General features: G+C 44.2%; 1 protein-coding gene across 5 annotated transcripts in view; it reads left to right on the forward strand.

Moving 5' to 3' along the window:
- Window positions 1-24,666, forward strand: part of LOC106590834 (proprotein convertase subtilisin/kexin type 6) — an 85,859-nt gene that overhangs the window by 38,472 nt on the left and 22,721 nt on the right. For all 5 annotated transcript variants that reach the window (XM_045689431.1, XM_045689432.1, XM_045689433.1 and 2 more), the window contains exons 10-15: window positions 813-916; window positions 1,951-2,068; window positions 19,417-19,605; window positions 23,628-23,764; window positions 23,840-24,022; window positions 24,163-24,265. In XM_045689431.1, coding sequence (XP_045545387.1) covers window positions 813-916; window positions 1,951-2,068; window positions 19,417-19,605; window positions 23,628-23,764; window positions 23,840-24,022; window positions 24,163-24,265 — 834 coding nt within the window. The remainder of the gene's footprint in view (window positions 1-812; window positions 917-1,950; window positions 2,069-19,416; window positions 19,606-23,627; window positions 23,765-23,839; window positions 24,023-24,162; window positions 24,266-24,666) is intronic.

Below are 24,666 nucleotides of genomic sequence, written 5' to 3' on the forward strand. Positions count from 1 at the left end.
TCTGTCTGTCTGTCTGTCTGTCTGTCTGTCTGTCTGTCTGTCTGTCTGTCTGTCTGTCTGTCTGTCTACACACATTTGAGCTGAGGAACTCAGGTAGTAGCAGGGGTGATTTGTGTTCAGACCTTCAGCAGCTCTGCACCTGTGGATCAGGGACTATTAGACTATTCCCACATCTGTAGATAACAGAGAATAATTGAAGATAATAATAGATGGAATACTAACTAGATATGTTAATGGTGTTCTATCTTACTGCTGTTACTGGGTCATGTAGCTCATAGTTGTCCCCTAGACAGTGGGAGGAGCCCTGGATATAGACTATGTGCTTAATACCCAATTATAAACTGGGTGGTTCGAGCCCTGAATGCTGACAGGCTGACAGCCGTGGTAGATCACGGGTATGACAAAACATGTATTTTTACCGCTCTAATTACGTGCTTAATACACAATTAGACAATGATACACAATGATACGACTGCAGAATGGGGTACATTTAATTTGATCGCTCTACATCAGATTTTTATGAGCAAATTGATCTTCTAAATTATTTAAATTAAGTTAAACGTCAAACTATTTGTGAGTGAATTGTTAGGGACATGACTTGTGCAAATACATTTGACTTATTTCTATAGTTTTCTACTTTTGGCCATACTGTATAAGAAAAAAAATATGGGTAAACAGCTGTCATTTCTTACTGCCTTCTTTGTGATTTTCTTAAGACCTGGGCACAAACCACAAGCTAAGTCAAGAAAACGTTAAGTATTGGGTCGTGTTCATCAGGGCACGCAGTAACATATTTATTTATGTTGTTCCAGCCCATTGGTCAGCTGGAGAGATATCCAGCACCTGCTGGTCAAGACGTCCAGGCCTGTCCACCTGAAGGCCAACGACTGGAAGACCAACGCAGCCGGACACAGAGGTAGCTACAGTACAATGGACTCCTCCTGTACCAGTGGAGGCTGGTGGAGGGAGAGATGGGGAGGACAGGCATTTTTCCTTCACCAGCCTCCACTGTCATATACTGTATGGCAGTGTTAGTTAACTTGGTCCTTCAGAGATCCCCAGCATTCAGAGATCCCCCAGCATTCAGCATTCAGAGATCCCCCAGCATTCAGAGATCCCCCAGCATTCAGAGATCCGCCAGCATTCAGAGATCCCCCAGCATTCAGAGATCCCCCAGCATTCAGAGATCCCCCAGCATTCAGAGATCCCCAGCATTCAGAGATCCCCAGCATTCAGAGATCCCCCAGCATTCAGAGATCCGCCAGCATTCAGAGATCCCCAGCATTCAGAGATCCCCCAGCATTCAGAGATCTGCCAGTATTCAGAGATCCCCCAGTATTCAGAGATCCCCCAGCATTCAGAGATCCGCCAGTATTCAGAGATCCGCCAGCATTCAGAGATCCGCCAGCATTCAGAGATCCCCCAGCATTCAGAGATCCCCCAGCATTCAGAGATCCCCCAGCATTCAGAGATCCCCCAGCATTCAGAGATCCCCCAGCATTCAGAGATCCCCCAGCATTCAGAGATCCCTCAGCCATTGCACACATTTGTTCTGTTCCAGCACTCGTGTTGGTTTATGATTTTCAAGTAATTGCTCGCCTTCGACTCACAAGGCACACTGTAGGGCTGAGTGGGTGTGTGAATGTACGTGTGAGTGTGTGTGTTTGATTATGGCTGGTACCTCTCTTATCACTTCACCTGGAGAGGAAGGTGTAACATTTGAACTGTTTCTTACAAATCCATCATCAGCTGTATAGCAGTTACACCAGTTCAGGATATCCCTCCCCCCCTGCCCACCCCCGAAATTAAAGAAAGGAAAAAAGAAAGATGGAATGTAATAATTTAGGGCAGCTTTCTCTTTAGAAGCTTCACTCATCCATTTAGACACAGGTCTAACTCCTCCTCATCTCTCTCCCTCTCGCTCTCGCTCCACCCCTCCCTCTCTCTTAGTGAGTCACCTGTATGGCTTTGGGCTGGTGGATGCGGAGGGTATGGTGGTGGAGGCTAAGAAGTGGAGGAGTGTTCCTACCCAGCACACCTGTACTAGGATGTCTGAACGACGTACCAGGTAAGGAAGCAGCGCCCTACCGGTTATGTGGTTCCCTTTGTGCCAAGACAACCTGTAACGTTCAGAATACATTTAAAAATAATGTCAAATACCCATTCAGGAGGGCTGTGGTATATTTGGTGAAGCATTCAGAATGTTTCAGATAGAACTATAATGAATAGAGCTCAAACAATTCCTTGTTCTACTGGACACACACACACACACACACACACACACACACACACACACACACACACACACACACACACATACACATTCAGACACACACATACATGATGGTAATTCAATTTCATATTGGCTGCTTTCTATTCATTCTGTCACTACCCTTAGCAACACAACGCTCCTCTGACACCCCATGCAGTCTATAATACAGTCAACATGTGTCTAATACAGTCGTTTCAGAAAAGGGTAGCTTTTATGGTAGCAGTATGTTTCACATGTCTGGTTGTCTTTGGTTTGTGAGTGGCCCCAGGCTTGCATAACAGTGATACTGCTTCTGACTCAGTCCTTCACAGAAAAACAGTAAGGAAAGAGAAAATATTACCTTGTTTCGAGGAAACCATATTTCTTTTTAAAACATTCACCACTTTGCAACGGAAACACAATGAATAGGTTCAGAGCTTACTTTTTCTCAAGGATGCTCAAGGCAATCTTGTTGTTTAGAAAATCATTTTTGAAAGGCTTTAATGTATTATCTTCACATTTCAATTGAAGCTTTCAGAAAGTTATTCTTAAATTGAAATGCAATACTTTAGATGCTTTTTCTACCTCTTTCTGGGAAATAGGCTTCTTTCTTTCTGGCATTGTGCATCTTTCGCAATGAATATGAGAGAACCAATCTCATACTGTGGCTCTTAGCCAATAAAAACAGTCCTCAATCAGCTCTAAGAGGTTAGAGGTCAGCTGGGTTTTAAGATGGGGAATAAGATGGAACATTAAAGTGGACTATAATATCCTCCACTGCCCTATCCCAAATCGACCCCTACTCCCCCCTCTCTTAAGGCGTCCGCATGCATTACACCTGAAACAGTTCGGGACAGTTAGTGCATATATTATGACAACATTTTCTGACGTCTTTGTCTGTTTTGGTCTTCGGGCAAAGGTCTTCGGCTGTTCGTGTGCACTACATTTTTTCTCGAAGCAAGTCGAAGTCGGTAGCCGAAGTCTACACCCCTTCGACGGTGATTGGTCAACAATAGGGATTCTTCAACGTGAGACAAATCGTTTTCATGCTAACATCTTAGTTAGATGTAAAATTGCACAACTAAGATCTCTTTGGCAAAATTTATGACAGATTATCTTAGAATAATTCTGACTATTTTGAGGTGGACAAACCATACTATTGCTAGTACTCGTTTTCAAAGGGAAGGTGTTTTAAAGGAGTATGGGAGCACACTCGTTCGGTACGCCTAGCCGAACTGAAGCATGTTGACGCCTTTACTCCCTTGGCACATGTAGATCTAGAAACATTGTCAAAAAAGCTAATGAGAAAATATTTGTGTAAGTTGGAGCTATTACCATAATGTTCATACGTATTGCCAGGAATTGTTACTGACCACATGAAGTATTTACACGTATCAGATCCTTTCAGATCTACACAAGTGCCTATAGGCCCGAGGGCAGGGGTCACCAACCCTGTTCCTGGAGAGTTACCATCCTGTATGTTTTAACTTCAACCCTGTTCCTGGAGATAACGAGATATCCTCAGCTCACCCCTAACAAATGTCTCTGAACACTTCCCTCTCTAAAAAACATCTCACTCAATATGAATAGGGTATTCTGTGCACGTGTGCGTGTCAGTTTGCTAAACCAAAATCAACTTAGATCTTCCATGATTTACTGTACTACTACTCTGACTGCCTGTCAGCGGTCCAAATGTCATCACCTCATATGACTCATATGACTCCCTTGGATAGGATCTGGAGCCTCCTGGCTCAGTTGGTAGAGCATGGTGTTTGTAACGCCAGGGTTGTGGGTTCGATTCTCACAGGGGACCAGTACCGGAAATAAATGTATGAAATGTATGCATTCACTACTGTAAGTCGCTCTGGATAAGAGCATCTGCTAAATGACTGAAATGTAAATGTCTAGTGAGGAATAAGGATTTGATTATGTACAGTAGCACGTCCATCAAAGACTGTGTTCCTGCCACAGATTCTTAACACATTGTGTGTCCCAAATGGAAGCCTATTCACTAGATAGTGCACTATGTTTGACCCATTTGGGATGTAGTCACAGTCAAGTATAGCAGCACTGGAGGGCATTGTGGACTGTTGTTTGCAATGTGACATTCTGCTTTGATTGGTGACAATCTGTTCTTCAGTGTGACATGTCACACACATGCACGCAAACACACACTCGCTGTCTCTCTCTTCTTCTCTCTCTCAAACACACAGACTCTCTCACTTACTCATGCGCACACACACACACACACAGGTCTTCAGTTGGATTTTCATTAGCCTGGTGGCTGAGCCAATTGAATGCTGATCCACCTCCGTCCAATAGAGCAGTGGAAAATATCCTGTCAGGTTTCATGAAAGAGATGAATATTCACATAACTGTGTGTGTGTGTGTTCCTGTGCGTGCGAGCGTGCGTCCGTGCGTGACTGTGACTGTGTCTGTGCCTGTGTGTGCGTGTGTGCATGCCTGTGTCTGTGTGTCTGTGCCTGTGCCTGTGCCTCTGTCTGTGTGTGCCTGTGTGTGTGTGTGTGTGTGTGTGTGTGTGTGTGTGTGGCATCTGTATGGGGGGATTACACGTTTTGGATGGGGACATAGTTCTGTGTCGTCCAAATCAGTGTTATTGACTTGCCATCTGTGGGTCGTAAACAAAGCAACTGTGATTCAATGTCTTTAAACTGATGTGTTCGTAGATCAGTGGAAATATAACTGTTATTATGTGTTGCCTATGAAAACACATGAATAAGCCTTTGGTATTTTGTTGCAGAACAGTTTTTTGCTAGCAACTTGCTTTGAACATTTCTCATCCATATACACTGCTCAAAAAATAAAGGGAGCACTAAAATAACACATCCTAGATCTGAATGAATGAAATAATCTTATTAAATACTTTTATCTTTACATAGTTGAATGTGCTGACAACAAAATCACACAAAAATAATCAATGGAAATCCAATTTATCAACTCATGGAGGTCTGGATTTGGAGTCACACTCAAAATTAAAGTGGAAAACCACACTACAGGCTGATCCAACTTTGATGTAATGTCCTTAAAACAAGTCAAAATGAGGCTCAGTAGTGTGTGTGGCCTCCACATGCCTGTATGACCTCCCTACAACGCCTGAGCATGCTCCTGATGAGGTGGCGGAGGGTCTCCTGAGGGATCTCCTCCTAGACCTGGACTAAAGCATCCGCCAATTCCTGGACAGTCTGTGGTGCAACGTGGCGTTGGTGGATGGAGCGAGACATGATGTCCCAGATGTGCTCAATTGGATTCAGGTCTGGGGAATGGGTGGGCCAGTCCATAGCATCAATGCCTTCCTCTTGCAGGAACTGCTGACACACTCCAGCCACATGAGGTCTAGCATTGTCTTGCATTAGGAGGAACCCAGGGCCAACCGCACCAGCATATGGTCTCACAAGGGGTCTGAGGATCTCATCTCGGTACCTAATAGCAGTCAGGCTACCTCTGGCGAGCACATGGAGGGCTGTGCGGCCCCCAAAGAAATGCCACCCCACACCATGACTGACCCACCGCCAAACCGGTCATGCTGGAGGATGTTGCAGGCAGCAGAACGTTCTTCACGGCGTCTCCAGACTGTCACGTCTGTCACATGTGCTCAGTGTGAACCTGCTTTCATCTGTGAGGAGCACAGGGCGCCAGTGGCGAATTTGCCAATCTTGGTGTTCTCTGGTGTTGTTGGGTTGTTGCCCTCCTACGGCCTCCTCCACGTCTCCTGATGTACTGGCCTGTCTCCTGGTAGCGCCTCCATGCTCTGAACACTACGCTGACAGACACAGCAAACCTTCTTGCCACAGCTCGCATTGATGTGCCATCCTGGATGAGCTGCACTTCCTGAGCCACTTGTGTGGGTTGTAGACTCCGTCTCATGTTACCACTAGAGTGAAAGCACCGCCAGCATTCAAAAGTGACCAAAACATCAGCCAGGAAGCATAGGAACTAAGAAGTGGTCTGTGGTTACCACCTGCAGAACCACTCCTTTATTGGGGGTGTCTTGCTAATTGCCTATAATTTCCACCTGTTGTCTATTCCATTTGCACAACAGCATGTGAAATTTATTGTCAATCAGTGTTGCTTCCTAACTGGACAGTTTGATTTCACAGAAGTGTGATTGACTTGGAGTTACATTGTGTTGTTTAAGTGTTCCCTTTATTTTTTTGAGCAGTATATTTATATATTCTTATTCCTTCCTATTACTTGTTATTACTTACTGCACTGTCGGAGACTAAAAGCACAAGCATTTCACTACACTCGCAATAACATCTGCTAACCATGTGTATGTGACCAATACATTTGATTTGATTTGAATACAGTGGGGCAAAAAAGCATTTAGTCAGCCACCAATTGTGCAAGTTCTCCCACTTAAAAAGATGAGAGAGGCCTGTAATTTTCATCATAGGTACACTTTAACTATGACAGACAAAATGAGGGAAAAAAATCCAGAAAATCACATTGTAGGATTTTTTTAATGAATTTATTTGCAAATTATGGTGGAAAATAAGTATTTGGTCAATAACAAACGTTTATCTCAATACTTTGTTATATACCCTTTGTTGGCAATGACATAGGTCAAACGTTTTCTGTAAGTCTTCACAAGGTTTTCACACACTGTTGCTGGTATTTTGGCCCATTCCTCCATGTAGATCTCCTCTAGAGCAGTGATGTTTTGGGGCTGTCGCTGGGCAACACGGACTTTTAACTCCCTCCAAAGATTTTCTATGGGGTTGAGATCTGGAGACTGGCTAGACCACTCCAGGACCTTGAAATGCTTCTTACGAAGCCACTCCTTTGTTGCCCGGGCGGTGTGTTTTGGATCATTGTCATGCTGAAAGACCCAGCCACGTTTCATCTTCAATGCCCTTGCTGATGGTAGGCTTTGTTACTTTGGTCCCAGCTCTCTGCAGGTCATTCACTAGGTCCCCCCGTGTGGTTCTGGGATTTTTGCTCACCGTTCTTGTGATCATTTTGACCCCACGGGGTGAGATCTTGCGTGGAGCCCCAGATCGAGGGAGATTATCAGTGGCCTTGTATGTCTTCCATTTCCTAATAATTGCTCCCACAGTTGATTTCTTCAAACCAAGCTGCTTACCTATTGCAGATTCAGTCTTCCCAGCCTGGTGCAGGTCTACAATTTTGTTTCTGGTGTCCTTTGACAGCTCTTTGGTCTTGGCCATAGTGGAGTTTGGAGTGTGATTGTTTGAGGTTGTGGACAGGTGTCTTTTATACTGATAACAAGTTCAAACAGGTGCCATTAATACAGGTAACGAGTGGAGGACAGAGGAGCCCCTTAAAGAAGAAGTTACAGGTCTGTGAGAGCCAGAAATCTTGCTTGTTTGTAGGTGACCAAATACTTATTTTCCACCATAATTTGCAAATAAATTCATAAAAAATCCTACAATGTGATTTTCTGGAATTCTTTTCTCTCATTTTGTCTGTCATAGTTGACATGTACCTTTTTAAGTGGGAGAACTTGCACAATTGGTGGCTGACTAAATACTTTTTTGCCCCACTGTATGTGCCCACCAGAGGCTGTGAGAGAAGATCAGTGGGGAAAAAGAGAAAACCTGAACATGCATTTACAGCTTTATAATGCTCACTGTAAGGGGGTTACCATGAATTTTACATCTTTATAATGCTCACTGTAAGGGGGTTACCATGAATTTAACATCTTTATAATGCTCCCTGTAAGGGTGTTACCATGAATTTGACAGCTTTATTGTCACGTCCTGACCATAGAGAGCTCTTATTTTCTATGGTAGAGTAGGTAAGGGCGTGACTGGGGGGTTGATCTAGTTTATTTATTTCTATGTGGGGTTCTAGGTTTGATTTTTTATGTTGATGATTTGTATGATTCCCAATTAGAGGCAGCTGGTAATCATTGTCTCTAATTGGGGATCATATTAAGTAGCTGTTTTTCCCACCTGTGTTTATGGGATCTTGTTCTGAGTTAGTGCACGTAGCATCTCTGTAGTCACGGTTCGTTTATTCATTCTTTGTTTGTTTTGTAGTTTGCTAAGTTTTACTTTATTAATAAAGATGTGGAACACTACTCACACTGCGCCTTGGTCCGATCATTATTACAACGAACGTGACAGAATATCCCATGAAACCAGGACCAAGCAGCATGACCAGGAGGAGCAGGGATCCTGGGCACGGGAGAGAAGAGAGTGGAGGACTTCCTGGACTTGGGAGGAGATCATGGCAGGAGACAAGAGCCTGCCATGGAAGCAGGCGGAGGCTGCGAAGGAGCATCAACGACGAGTCCGGGGTTCGCAACCATGACGGAAGCCCGAGAGACAGCCCGAAAAAGTTTTTTGGGGGGGGCACATGGAGTGGTCAGCGAGGCCGAGGGGCGAGTCAGAGAGTGAAGAGGAATATTGGGAGAGACTGAGCAAGGAGTATTGTGAGATAGTTGAGGGGAGTGATGAGGTACAGTTGATGGTTTGGTGTATGGAGCAAGACAGTCGCCGTGAGGAGCGTGGGACTAGTCAGGCACCATATTTTACGGAGATATGCAATGTGTCTCCAGTGCGCATCCACAGCCTGGTGTGTTCTGTGCCAGCTCCTTGCACTTGCCGTGCGAAAGTGAGCATCCAGCCAGGACGGGTTGTGCCGGCTCAGCGCTCATGGTCTCCAGTACGTCTCCTCGGTCCAGGATATCCTGCGCCAGCTCTACGCACTGTGTCGCCAGTGCGCCTTCACAGCCCAGTGCGTCCTGTGCCAGCGCCCCGCACTTGCCGGGCTAAAGTGAGCATCCAGCCAGGACGGGTTGTGCCAACTCTACGCTCCAGACCTCCAGTGCGCCTCCACGGTCCAGTATATCCTGCACCGGTTCTACGCACCAGGTCTCCAGTGCGCCTCCACAGCCCAGTGCGTCCTGTGCCTGCTCCCCGCACTCGCCCTGAAGTGTGTGTCACCAGTCTGGCGCCACCTGTGCCGGCTCCACGCACTAGGCCTCCAGTGCGCATTCCCAGTCCAGTACGTCCTGTGCCTACTCCCCGCACTCGTCCTGAGGTGCGTGTTCCCAGTCTGGCGCCACCTGTGCCGGCCCCACGCATCAGGCCTCCAGTGCGCCTTCCCGTTCCAGAGCTTCCGGTGACAGTTCCCCGTCTAGAGCTTCTGGCGACGGTTCCCAGTCCAGAGCTTCCGGCGACGGTCCACAGTCCGGAACCTCCTGAGACGACCCACGGTCCGGAACCTCCTGAGACGGCCCACTGCCCAGAACCTCCTGAGACGGCCCACTGTCCGGAACCTCCTGAGACAGCCCACGGTCCGGAACCTCCTGAGACGGTCAACGGTTCGGGACCTCCAGCTTCAAGGCCAGAGTCTTCTTCTGCGTTGGTGCCCAGTCCAGGCACAGCGTCCAGTCCCACTCCATGGCCGGAGCCTTCCCCTGCGCCGATGCCCAGTCTAAGCACAGCGTCCAGTCCAGCTCCAAGGCCAGAGTCTTCTTCTGCGTTGGTGCCCAGTCCAGGCACAGTGTTCAGCCTGGGTCCATGGCTGGACCCGCAGGATGAGCGGGTTCTTCGGCCCGCACCAGAGCCGCCCCCGATGCTGGTGGATCTGTGGGATGAGCAGGTACTTCACCCCGCACCAGAGCCACCACCGACACTAGACATAGCATCTCTGTAGTCACGGTTTGTTTATTCATTCTTTGTTTGTTTTGTAGTTTGCTAAGTTTCACTTTATTAATAAAGATGTGGAACGCTACTCACGCTGCGCCTTGGTCCGATCATTATTACAACGAACGTGACATTTATAATGCTCACTGTAAGGGGGTTACCATGAATTTTACAGCTTTATAATGCTCACTGTAAGGGGGTTACCATGAATTTGACAGCTTTATAATGCTCACTGCAAGTGGGTTACCATGAATTTGACAGTACACCTGCTGTAATATGAATATGGTATCAAAGCAAGTACTGTGTAATGACACACAGTACAATACTGTAACATTTACTTTATTATGCTGTAATAAAGTAAATGTTACTGTAATCAGAATGAATTAATGAATACATGAATGAATTAAATGAAATGAGGGGATGGGTTTGTATTTCACAGTATTTTACTGTGGGGTTAGTGCAAGCAGTTTGGCTGCTAAGTATTTCCACATTACAGCAAACAGTATCAATGAATATGTTGTGTTTTATCTCACTTACACTTCTAGAGGCCTTAACAAATACTTCCAAACTGGCAGCGACTACAGGGCAAACAGACCAAAAGGTCATGGCAAAATCAACCATTTAAGGTTTAAGACTTTCTGCCAGTCCAATATGTTCCCTATAAATGTTTAATTGATGGGGCACTTTAACCACATAGGAGTAAAATTGGTACAGCATTCTCGCTCATGGGTGCAACAAATATAGCCTCTTACAAGGTACGCTTCACAATATGTTAACGAGCCAGAAATAACAATACTGTGCACCCACTAGTGGACAAAATGTTTTTTTGGCACTCAAAATATACAGTACGGTACTGTATTCTGTGGGGTAGAATTACAATACCATTTAAAAAACAGAACCAACTTTGGGAAACTTTGATTTACAGTATGGTGCACTAAAACGTTGCAGCGTTTTTTACTGTTGATAATGCCTCAAATGACCTAGTAAATGACAGTTTTCCGTTACAGTGCTCTATGTACTGTATCTCATATGGTATGATGATGTAATGGAAACAATGGGAGTCTGTCTGCACTCTTTCATAGTCCTTATTTAAAAAATGATGTCAGTCACAGGTGGTTAGGTTTCAAAAACAGGATACTGGAAAGGATATACCTGCACACTGTCAAAAACATGGCGAGAAAAAAAATGAAGCTCAGATCAAATCAAAAAGCGAATAAAAACAGATTATGTTTCACTGGCCCACACACAATACCCCATAATGTCAAAGGGGAATTATGTTTTTAGACATTTTTACAAATTCATAAAAAAATGTCAATAAGTATTCAACCCCTTTTTTATGGCAAGCCTACATACGTTTAGGAGTAAATATTTGCTTAACAAGTTACATAATAAGTTGCATGTACTCACTCTGTGTGCAATAATAGTTTTTAACATGATTTTTGAATGACTGCCTCATCTTTGTACCCCACACGTTCAATTATCTCTAAGGTCCCTCGGTCGAGCAATGAATTTCAAACACAGATTCAACCACAAAGACCAGGGAGGTTTTCCAATGCCTCGCAAATAAGGGCTCTTATTGGTAGATTGGTAAAAAAAACAGATATTGAATATCCCTTTGAGCATGGTGAAGTTATGAATTACACTTTGGATGGTGTATCAATACACCCAGTCACTACAAATATACAGCCGTCCTTCCTAACTCAGTTGGCGGAGAGGAAGGAAACTGCTCAGGGATTTCACCATGAATTGGTGACTTTAAAACAGTCACAGAGTGTAAATTGCTGGGATAGGAGAGAACTGAGGATCGATCAACAACATTGTAGTTACTCCACAATACTAACCCAAATGACAGAGTGAAATGAAGGAAGCCTGTACAGAATAAAACTATTCCAAAATATGCATCCTGTTTGCAACAATGCACTAAAGTAATACTGCTAAAAATGTGGCAAAGCAATTCACTTTTTGGCCTGAATACAAAGTGTTATGTTTTGGGCAAATCCAATACAACAAATTGCTGAGAACTACTCTCCATATTTTCAAACATAGTGGTGGCTGCATCATGTTATGGGTATGCCTGTAATTGTTAAGGACTGGGGATTTTTTTCAGAATAAAAAATAAAATGGAATGGAGGTAAGCACAGACAAAATCCTAGAGGAAAACCTGGTTCAGTCTGCTTTCCACCAGAAACAGGGATATTAATTCACCTTTCAGCAAGACAATAACCTAACAACACAAGGCCCAATTCTACACTGGAGTATTCGGCACATGTGACAAATAAAATTTGATTTGATTTGAGTTGCTTACCAAGAAGAAAGTGAATGTTCCTGAGAGGCAGAGTTACAGTTTTGACTTTTGACTGCTTGAAAATCTAGGGCAAGACTTGAAAATGGTGGCCTAGCAATGATCAACAACCAATTTGACAGAGCTTGAAGAATTAAAAAAAGAATAATGTGCAAATATTGTACTATCCAGGTGTGCAAAGCTCTTAGAAGCGTACCCAGAAAGTCTCACAGCTGTATTCGCTGTCGAAGGTCATTCTAACATGTATTAACTCAGGGGTGTGAGTACTTATGTAAATGAGATATGTACAGTGGGGGAAAAAAGTATTTGATCCCCTGCTGATTTTGTACGTTTGCCCACTGACAAAGAAAGGATCAGTCTATAATTTTAATGGTAGGTTTATTTGAACTGTGAGAGACAGAATAACAACAACAAATATCCAGAAAAACGCATGTCAAAAATGTTATAAAATGATTTGCATTTTAATGAGGGGAATAAGTATTTGACCCCCTCTCAATCAGAAAGATTTCTGGCTCCCAGGTGTCTTTTATACCGGTAACGAGCTGAGATTAGGAGCACACTCTTAAAGGGAGTGCTCCTAACCGCAGCTTGTTACCTGTAAAAAAGACACCTGTCCACAGAAGCAATCAATCAATCAGATTCCAAACTCTCCACCATGGCCAAGACCAAAGAGCTCTCCAAGGATGTCAGGTACAAGATTGTAGACCTACACAAGGCCGGAATGGGCTACAAGACCATCGCCAAGCAGCTTGGTGTGAAGGTAACAACATTTGGTGCGATTATTCGCAAATGGAAGAAACACAAAATAACTGTCAATCTCCCTCGGCCTGGGGCTCCATGCAAGATCTCACCTCGTGGAGTTGCAATGATCATGAGAACAGTGAGGAATCAGCCCAGAACTACACGGGAGGATCTTGTCAATGATCTCAAGGCAGCTGGGACCATAGTCACCAACAAAACAATTGTAACACACTACGCCGTGAAGGACTGGAATGCTGCAGCGCCCGCAAGGTCCCGCTGCTCAAGAATACATATACAGGCCCGTCTGAAGTCTGCCAATGAACATCTGAATGATTCAGAGGACAACTGGTGAAAGAGTTGTGGTCAGATGAGACCAAAATGGAGCTCTTTGGCATAAACTCAACTCGCCGTGTTTAGAGGAGGAGGAATGCTGCCTATGACCCCAAGAACACCATCTCCACCGTCAAACATGGAGGTGGAAACATTATGCTTTGGGGGTGTTTTTCTGCTAAGGGGACAGGACAACTTCACCACATCAAAGGGACGATGGATAGGGCCATGTACCATCAAATCTTGGGTGAAAACCTCCTTCCGTCAGCCAGGGCATTGAAAATGGGTCGTGGATGGGTATTCAAGCATGACAATGACCCAAAACACATGGCCAAGGCAACAAAGGAGTGGCTCAAAAAGAAGCACATTAAGGTCCTGGAGTGGCCTAGCCAGTCTCCAGACCTTAATCTCATAGAAAATCTGTGGAAGGCGCTGAAGGTTCGAGTTGCCAAACGTCAGCCTCGAAACCTTAATGACTTGGAGAAGTTCTGCAAAGAGGAGTGGGACAAAATCCCTCCTGACATGTGTGCAAACCTGGTGGCCAACTACAAGGAACGTCTGACCTCTGTGATTGCCAACAAGGGTTTTGCCACCAAGTACTAAGTCATGTTTTGCAGAGGGGTCAAATACTTATTTCCCTCATTAAAATGCAAATCATTTTATAACATTTTTGACATGCGTTTTTCTGGATTTTTTTGTTGTTATTCTGTCTCTCACTGTTCAAATAAACCTACTATTAAAATTATAGACTGATCATTTCTTTGTAAGTGGGCAAACGTACAAAATCAGCAGGGGATCAAATACTTTTTTCCTCCACTGTATGTGTTTCATTTTCAATAAATTTGCTAAAATAAAAACAAAAACATGTTTTCACTTTGTTGTTAAGGGGTATTGTGTATGTAATACCCTTGTTTGAACTAGGTATTGAGTTTATACTTGTTTGAACCAAGTATTGAGTTTATTTGTTATAATGAATTGGTATTATATTTAAAAGATGATTGAATTGCTCCCAAACTGTAATGTTGTTAATGCATTATGCTTTTTGAAGAAATATGTATTTAATGTATAAGTGAATAGTTTGGTTTACTTTGAAGTTTAAGTTTTGACCAAAAAGGTCGCTTGTTAAGTTGTGGCCAATGGGAGTTGACCTGTTTAACCGGAAGCCTGGGGGAAAAAAGAGAGGGAAAGAGACGTTGATAAGAGGATGGACGTTTTACCTTAGGACGGTTGGTGAAAAAATATTATAAAATAAGACGACCGAACTAGAACAAAACCCTAAGACATGAAGGGAAATACCAATTTTATTTTATAAAAGAGTTGTTATAATTTTGTTAAAACTTAGTAAAGACTGAAGCTACCGTCTCGTCGTGGAGGTATTTGCCAGCCTTGAGGTTGGCCTAGCATCGTGTGACACCGGGAGATAATTGCTTGGGAAGCTTAACGAGTTCGTGTTCGCATGGGATATCGGTTACGACTAAGGAGTACTGTCTGCATGGGTAGCTGTGCTTGCCCTGGACTTTGTGAGGAAACCTGCATGGAACTGCCATACTCCGCTGAGGAAATATCTACTAAGTAGTTTGTAACCACAACGTGAGGTGCTTCTGGATATTTGTGGGTGTCGTCATTTTTTTTTAGCTCCAACGCGCGCCAACGGTTTATTTAAACAAACTTGAATTAATTTGGATACGGGTTGTGCACGACTCATTGGGGTTTATTATTTTTTATTTCTTTTGATGTTGTGTCTGAAAATGTATTTGTGTTTGAAAATGTTTTAATACACATATGGAACCTTATGTATGTTGCTTTGGTGGAGTCATTGATTGTTTCAATTTAATTTAATGCATGGGATGGTTTATCCTGATTCAATAACAGAAACCTATAATCATTTCATCTGAACTTAATACCCTATTGTCATAACCCTAGATAGTTTACAATAGGAATTCTTATTGGAGATGTCCTTCTCACCTAACATCCCATGCTGTTGAGATACTCTACATAAGTTAATATTGTGAGTCATATTCGAGCCTGGTGAGAGGGTTACATGTAGATAGTGAGAAGAAATAAAAACATCAAATTGAATTCAGGCTGTAACACACACAGTTAATTTGCTCACACACAAATAACACGCACACACATTCTCATACAATCATCATATACGCTGCTGCTGCTCTGTTTATCATATATCCTGATGCCTAGTTACACTACCCCTACCACTCCAGTAAATATACAGGCTGTGTATAGTATTACACGCTGTGTCACAGCCGCCCGTAACCGGGAGACCCATGTAAATATGGTATTGGCAATGACCCTGGAACTGACATTGTATATAGCTGCTGATCCTGGCACTGGCCCTGTATACTTACTTTCTCGTGTTCTTCTTATGTGTTTTTATTCTACTTTAGTTTATTTATAGTATACTATTTTTACTACTGATATTGATTACTGCGTTGTTGGGAAAGAGCTCGCAAGAAAGGCAATTCACTGTACTTGTGCACGTGACAATAAAACTTCAAACTTTATAAACTTTTCCAAAGATGCAGAGTTAAATAAGAAAAATTAAACACTTCAGAAATAAAACACACAAGAATGAAGTTATATACAAGGAGTACCAAAAAAAATCAATGAAATAAATCATTTATTAGGAGATGCAAAAACATTGCATATTTATTTGGACATGTTGCTTGCACAGCAGGGTTGGGGTCAGTCAATTCAGGAAGTGATTTGTATTTTTTTTTAAGTAAAAATGTTTGAAATAAATACCTTCTCCTTGTCAGTTCATTGAAATAGATACCCCTTTTTCCCAATTATTGAATTGGAATGTCAGTTTACTGAGCCCAACCCTGGTTTATTGAGCCCAACCTTGATTTACAGTGCAATAAAGTGCATTTAAATATAAGTGAAAAAACTCATGTTTTGTTTGACTTAACCAGCATCAGTGTCTCAAAGGCTAGCACACACTCCTGGCTTATATACAATTATTTGCCCTAATTAATATATAATAATTATATAATATCTTTGCATCTGAGCTTCCGTTTCAGATTTTTTTCCCCCTCATCAATACATTTGGCTACACCTGCTATCTTTGACCGCATCACAGCTCTGCCAATAAACGACACAACCCACACACTCATGTGCTACTGCTGTGTGTGGCCCTTCTGTTCTGTAGTACTGATAGTAAGACCCTCACACTCAATTGCTTCAACACAAACCTTTATTAGTTGACGATCTTAAGGATCGGAATGTTGTGAAATAATAAAAGTAGCCAATGTTGGAGTAATTGGGGGTGTGGGTCCTAGTTCATTCACTTCATACTGCTCTCTCCCACTTGGACAAGAGGGGAAATAACTATGTGAGAATGCTGTTCACAAACTACAACTCAGCGTTCAACACCATTTTCCCCTCCAAGCTCATCACCAAGCTGGGGACCCTGGGACTGTACACCTTCCTCTGGAGCTGGATCCTGGACTTCCTGATGGGACGGCCTCAGGTGGTGAGGGTAGGCAACGACACCTCCGCCACGCTGACCCTCAACACGGGGGCCCCTCAAGGGTGTGTGCTTAGTCCCCTCCTGTACTCCCTGTTCACCCACAACTGTGTGGCCACGCATGACTCCAACACCATTATCAAGTTCGCTTTCAACATGGCGATGGTAGGCCTGATCACCGACGGCGATGGGACAGCCTACAAGGAGGAGGTCAGAGACTTGGCAATGTGGTGCCATGACAACCTATCCCTCAACGTCAGTAAGACCAAGGAGCTGATGGTGGACTACAAGAGAAAGAGGGAACATCCCCATCCACATCGACAGGGATATAGTAGAGCGGGTTGAGAGATTTAAGTTCCTTGTCTCCCACATCACTAAGGACTTAATGGTTACCCGGACTATCTGCACTGACTCCATCTTGCACTGTCTCTATGCACACTCACAAGAATGTACACACCATATACACACTCTATCACACAACATCATCCCAGACACTTTTACACAAAACCCACACAAATTCAGAGACACTACATACACATACACACGCATACCGACAACACAAATACACACACACGCACATACACACACACTTTTACACTCATCATTTGCTGCTGCTACTTTGTTCTTTATTTTAATCTAATAATTATCTATCCTGATGCCTAGTCACTTTACCCTGCCTTCCTGTACATATCTACCTCAAATACCTCATATCCCTGTATATAGCTGCACATTGATCTGGTACTGGTACTCCCTGTATATAGCCTCACATTGATCTGCTACTGGTACTCCCTGTATATAGCTCCACATTGATCTGGTACTGGTACTCCCTGTATATAGCCTCACATTGATCTGGTACTGGTACTCCCTGTATATAGCCTCACATTGATCTGGTACTGGTATTCCCTGTATATAGCCTCACATTGATCTGGTACTGGTACTCCCTGTATATAGCTCCACATTGATCTGGTACTGGTACTCCCTGTATATAGCTCCACATTGATCTGGTACTGGTACTCCCTGTATATAGCTGCACATTGATCTGGTACTGGTACTCCCTGTATATAGCTGCACATTGATCTGGTACTGGTACTCCCTGTATATAGCTGCACATTGATCTGGTACTGGTACTCCCTGTATATAGCTGCACATTGATCTGGTACTGGTACTCCCTGTATATAGCTGCACATTGATCTGGTACTGGTACTCCCTGTATATAGCTGCACATTGATCTGGTACTGGTACTCACTGTATATAGCCTCACATTGATCTGGTACTGGTACTCCCTGTATATAGCTCCACATTGATCTGGTACTGGTACTCCCTCTATATAGCCTCACATTGATCTGGTACTGGTACTCCCTGTATATAGCTCCACATTGATCTGGTACTGGTACTCCCTGTATATAGCTCCACATTGATCTGGTACTGGTACTCCCTGTATATAGCCTCACATTGATCTGGTACTGGTACTCCCTGTATATAGCCTCACATTGATCTGGTACTGGTACTTCCTGTATATAGCTCCACAGTGATCTGGTACTGGTACTCCCTGTATATAGCTCCACATTGATCTGGTACTGGTACTCCCTGTATATAGCCTCACATTGATCTGGTACTGGTACTCCCTGTATATAGCCTCACATTGATCTGGTACTGGTACTCCCTGTATATAGCCTCACATTGATCTGGTCCTGGTACTCCCTGTATATAGCCTCACAGTGATCTGGTACTGGTACTCCCTGTATATAGCTCCACATTGATCTGGTACTGGTACTCCCTGTATATAGCTCCACATTGATCTGGTACTGGTACTTCCTGTATATAGCTCCACATTGATCTGGTACTGGTACTCCCTGTATGTAGTTCCACATTGATCTGGTACTGGTACTTCCTGTATGTAGCGTCACATTGATCTGGTACTGGTACTCCCTGTATATAGCTCCACATTCATCTGGTACTGGTACTCCCTGTATATAGTTCCACATTGATCTGGTACTGGTACTTCCTGTATGTAGCCTCACATTGATCTGGTACTGGTACTCCGTGTGTATAGCTCCATTCTTGTTTATTTTATTCCACTTTTTTTTGCTCTGGATCGTAAGCAAGTGTTTCACAGTTAAGTCGATACCCGTTGTATTTGGCGCATGTGACAAATAAAATAGCATTTGATTTGATTGATATGTTTTGTCCCAGCACCCTTTGAAAATGATGTGCATTACATGGTTTTATTGAACAGATAGTGACATGTTGACAAATAGGAAAAATAATGTGTCAAGGTAAAAGGAGAACGCATCACAGGGCAGTAGGTCACATCTTAACCAATGGCACACCTCTATACTTTAACTAATGGCACATCTCTATATTTTAACCAATGGTACTGGTACTCCCTGTATATAGGGGAAAATGGTACTGGTACTCCCTCTATATTTAAAAAAACGTCACACCTCTATATTTAAAAAAAAACGTCACACCTATATATTTTAACCAATGGCAGCAGACCTCTATATTCTAACCAATGTCACACCACTATATTTTAACCAGTGGCAGCAGATCTCTATATTTTAACCAATGTCACAACTCTATATTTGTGTGTAAGAGGCAGCAGCACTAACTGCTAGACTAACTGCTAGACACACATACTAACTAGTTGGCCTTGTTCACTTCCTGCCAGGTACATCCGTGCAGACCAGAGCCTGAACAGCACCATCACTAGCACAGGGTGTACGGAGCAGGCAGAGCAGCATGTGAGCTACGTAGAACATGTGGTGGTCAAGGTACTGATTGTCCATCCACGGCGAGGAGATCTGGAGATCAGCCTCATATCACCCTCAGGAACACGCTCACAGCTACTGGCCAAGAGGTGAGAGATACACACGGACACACACACACATGAACCTCGGTCTACCGCTCTGGAAAACAACGTCTTTACCATTAGCACAAGAGGAAATTCCTTCCTGGTGTGAGATTGACATTGGACTTACAGTCGTAGGCAGGGCTACTTTTTCACAATGGCGTGATTCCAAATCACATCTGCAACACACACACACATTCACGCACACACACACACACCCTGTGGCGTGGCAGGCAGGCTGGCTGTACACACTGATCTCTTAGCTGAAATCCCTGTCAGAGTTGAGCAGCTTCCCCAACCCTCACTAAATTTTGATGGGGTTGTTCTCCCATCTCTCCCCTCTCTCTCTTACCCCTCTCTCTCTTACCCCTCTCTCTCTTACCCCTCTCTCTCTTACCCCTCTCTCTCTTACCCCTCTCTCTCTTACCCCTCTCTCTCTTACCCCTCTCTCTCTTACCCCTCTCTCTCAGGCCCCTGATCATCGACGTTTGGTATCCTCCCAATGCTATTTGGACCGTTATATATACACACACACACACACACACACACACACACACACACACACACACACACACACACACACACACACACACACACACACACACACACACACACACACACACACATGCACAATCACACATGTATGGGGAAAGCACAAAGTGTGACATTAAATACTGTTGTGAGGAAGACACAAGTGAGGAAGACACAAGTGAGGAAGACACAAGTGAGGAAGACACAAGCGGCACTCTCCTTTTATTTTCCACAGAGTGCCATAATGATGTTAGTCAACTTCAAAACAGCTCCCTTTCTCCCTGCAGCCGCAAACACACACACACACACACACACACACACACACACACACACCCTCCCTGCATCCACAGGCTCAGCTAGTCCCTTTGTTTCGCTGTACTTGTTCTGACGTTGTTCGGACGTTGGCTCGGAACACTATGACGATTACTTTCCACAAGTGGCTTTTACTTTCAAGATTAGTTTTTAATTGAATCCTTCTTCCATCCTAATGCAGCGCTGAGCCTCTAGTGATCAAACAATCAGGGACTTTGTTCAATCAAGGCTGGTGTACAGCCTTGATTGTGCAAACAGGAAAACGTTTGCATCGAAAATCAATCCCGCTGTGAATACACCCCTGGTATGCAGAAGTTTTACTGACATGATATATAGTGTATGTACATGTTGTGGCAAACAGCAACGTCCCTTGCAGGTCTCCCAGCCCGTAGGCATTGCTGCTGACCACTGCTCCAGTTTATGGAACGTTCTCCAAACGTTCTTCAAGTTGGTGCCTCTAGGGCAATTCAGGCGGACGTTAGGGGGCCTTTTTTACTGAACAATTTGTTTGTTTCATATGATACGTCGTATGGTGTAATTCGTATGGTGTAATTGCTGTGTATTGATGTGTTCATGTATGGCTCATCTGCAAATGAGACCGTGATCTCAGCATGACTCTCTGGCTAAATAAAGGTTAAATAAGTAATCATAATAACCTCCTTGGGAAGATCAAAACAAGCCTTCCTAGGGAATGTTCCTTACTATATGATGGTTGTTATGTATAAATCTGGAGACATCCAGATAATGTTTTTGATTGAACAGCATCCCCTTTTCGCCTCCCTCAATCCCCATATGGGTATTACATGATATGAGTTTGTTTTCCCAAACTAAGCCTGGATTGAGTGCTGTCCCGTCTTTATAAAAGGTTACGATTGTATTGGGCAATATTTTTCTCACTTCAATTGCTCTATAGCATGCAGATGATGTCACATATGTTTGGCTGTCCTATGTTTCAGCTCTTTCTCTCTCTTTCTCTCTCTTTCTCTCTCTCTCCCTCTCTCTCCCTCTCTTTCTCACTCCCTCTCTATAATAAAGCATCCTCTCCTTCATTATGTCTCTGAGGTTGCCAGATTGCCAGCCAAGACATTTGGCTTGAGTTAGAGTGTGAGGGGTAAATTAGTGGTCAGGAGGATCTCACAGAACCCATCCGTTAAAACCATTTACCACCGGCGGGACTTGACAGATAGATTTACGCTTTCATTTACTCCCATTGGCCTGGAATGGGAATGGTTCAATCCCCTTCTCCCAACTCATCTCCTAAAGTAAAATGATTGTAGATTGCCTGGTGTAATGTAATATATTGTAATGTACATAGCTAACTAGCAGTAGTGCAGTGACGAGTCATTTTGGACTTGAAGTAAACAGAGTTAATTTGCAGCTTGGGCTGGTTGCCAGATTGGGAATGCACTGTGCATTGCCAGATTGGTGCACTGTGTAAAGGGAGGTATTGCTGTTGCTGATTATGTCCCCTGACAGCGAAAGAGAAAGAGAGAGAGAAGGGGAAGAAAGAAGGGGGAGAGAGAGGGGAAGAAAGAAGGGGGAGAGGGAGAGAGAGAGGGAGAGAGAGAGAGATGGGAAGAAAGAAGGAGGGGAAGAAGGAAGGAGAGGGAGAGAGGGGGAAGAAAGAAGGGGGAGAGAGAGAGGGGAAGAAATAAGGGGGAGAGGGAGAGAGAGAGAGAGAGAGAGATGGGAAGAAAGAAGGAGGGGAAGAAAGGAGAGGGAGAGAGGGGAAGAAAGAAGGGGGAGAGAGAGAGGGGAATAAATAAGGGGGAGAGGGAGAGAGAGAGAGAGAGAGAGAGAGAGATGGGAAGAAAGAAGGAGGGGAAGAAAGGAGAGGGAGAGAGGGGAAGAAAGAAGGGGGAGAGAGAGAGGGGAATAAATAAGGGGGAGAGGGAGAGAGAGGGGGAAGAAAGAAGGGGGGAGAGAGAGAGGGGAAGAAATAAGGGGGAGAGGGAGAGAGAGAGAGAGAGAGAGAGAGAGAGATGGGAAGAAAGAAGGAGGGGAAGAAAGGAGAGGGAGAGAGGGGAAGAAAGAAGGGGCGGAGAGAGAGGGGAAGAAATAAGGGGGAGAGGGAGAGAGAGGGGGGAAGAAAGAAGAGGGAGAGGGAGAGAGAGAGATTTTGTAGCTTTAATCAAACTGCTTGCTACAGCAGTTCAAAGAGAACACACACACACACACCGCTGAAGAGAGTTAGCCCCTTGGACATGAACTCCCTCCACGCAGTATGTGGCACAAACACAGACAGACAGATAGCCCTTGAAAATCCATTCTAGTACACCTGTTCAGCAGCTAGTTGTTGGAATATGTCACACCCTCCTCTGACAGTTGGCTCTGGTGCCGATGTGAGGACTCTCTCTCACGTATAGATGCAGAAACCTGCTGGCTTGGCTGCTGTTCAGATTCCCATTTGTTTCATCAATATAATTATACAGGCTGGGTGACAGATATTCAAAAGGTTAGATGTCATTTTTTCTCCCTTTATTTTGTATATTCCTAATTTTCAACCATCCTAGCCAACAGTAGACTGTCACTCTGTGAGCGAAAGTTTGCTTTAGATCTCAGGGAAGGTGTGATGTGAGTGCTTGACAGTGCTAACTGCTACACCAACCCCAGGGCACTGAAGCCCTTTCTCTGATCCTCTCCTGTAAAGGGGCAATCTGTTTCCCAAACTTGTTTGGGGAAACAGCTGAGGGATGGAGCTAGACAAAAGTAACCACTCTCAACTAAGTGATGTTCTTCAAGAATCAATGGCTGTATCGTTAATTTGACTTCCAAAATGGAATGTACCAATCCCAGATTGCCCCATTACACACAGTTACCCACCCTGTAGAGTAACCAAAACAGCTTCCTGAAACTTCCTGATAGCGTGCACAAACATTATTCCCAATCACACCAACACAGTAGCAGCCACGCCAGACCTCACCACATGCTACAGAGAGCTGAAGCCACTGTGATGTTACTTGAGCCCATTGATGTGATTTTATCTCCTGTCGCGGCTAGCTTTAAAGCAGCCAGTGCTTACATTTGTCTTTAATTAGCCTCTTTGAATAATTAAATATTTTTCTTCAGGGGGGCTGAGAAAGTACAAAGGCGTTAAGATTTGTCTGTTTGCGCTGTGAAACAGAATTTAATTGCCTTAGAAGTTGAGAAGTGACTTACTTTCTCTCCCCCCCTCTCTCTCTCTTCAGGTTGTTTGATAACTCTAATGAAGGTTTTAGGAACTGGGAGTTCATGACTGTTCACTGCTGGGGGGAGAGGACAGAGGGCCAGTGGATCCTGGAGATCATAGACTCTCCCTCATCGCTACGCAACCCAGAGGTGCTGGGTAAGAAAACACACACACACACACAGAGATCTCTTCATACTGTGTTTTTATGGAGATTTCTTCTCCTTGTTCTAGGTAAACTGAAAGAGTGGACGCTGGTCCTTTATGGCACCTCGGGGCACCCGTACCAGTCTCACGGGACCCAGCACTCTCGCTCCAGGATGCTTGAGATCCCAACCCCCAGCTGGGACCCCGACGGGCCCGAACCGCCCCCGGTGGTCCTCAAGCACCAGGAGGAGGAAGAGGAGGAGTACAGCGGTAGGAGAGGCTCTGCCATATACTGTTCGCTCTGAACTGTTACAACACTGTATTCCGACAACACAACTCAACCTCTGTGTGTGTGTGTGTTTTGTGTGTACCCTTGCATTTGTGTGTGTATTCTCTGTAACCCCTCTCAGGGCCGTGCCACAGTGAGTGTGGGGACCAGGGCTGTGACGGGACAGATCCTGAACACTGTCTGAACTGTATCCACTACAGCCTGGGCAGCCTCAAGACAGGCAGGTAAACAAACAGACTGGGACCAAAGATACTTTTAACTAACCCAAGATGGGACAGATTGGGCCTTTTACAATAGGAACCGCTGAATGTTTCATATACAGTATGAGAAAATTTGTGGAATGTTGGCCCCGTCCATCTCACTCCATCTTCTCCCTCTGTCTACCACTGGAATTCCTCTCATCACCATATTTGGTGGTGAGTGGAAGCCCCCACCGGATGCTTCAGATTTGTGACCCATCTTGGTTTCCTCTTTTATCTGTGCTGTGACTGTGACCATATCTGATTCAAACTCAGTAATTATTTATTGTTCTGTTTCTGCTCAACATCAAGACAGGAAGGCACAAGAGCATGTGGAAAGAGTGGGAGCATTTTGACTGTGTCCATTCTTTCTTCTTATTCAGAAA

Source organism: Salmo salar, chromosome ssa11 (genome assembly GCF_905237065.1).
Source record: "Salmo salar chromosome ssa11, Ssal_v3.1, whole genome shotgun sequence".
In the NCBI taxonomy this organism is placed as follows: Eukaryota; Metazoa; Chordata; class Actinopteri; order Salmoniformes; family Salmonidae; genus Salmo; species Salmo salar.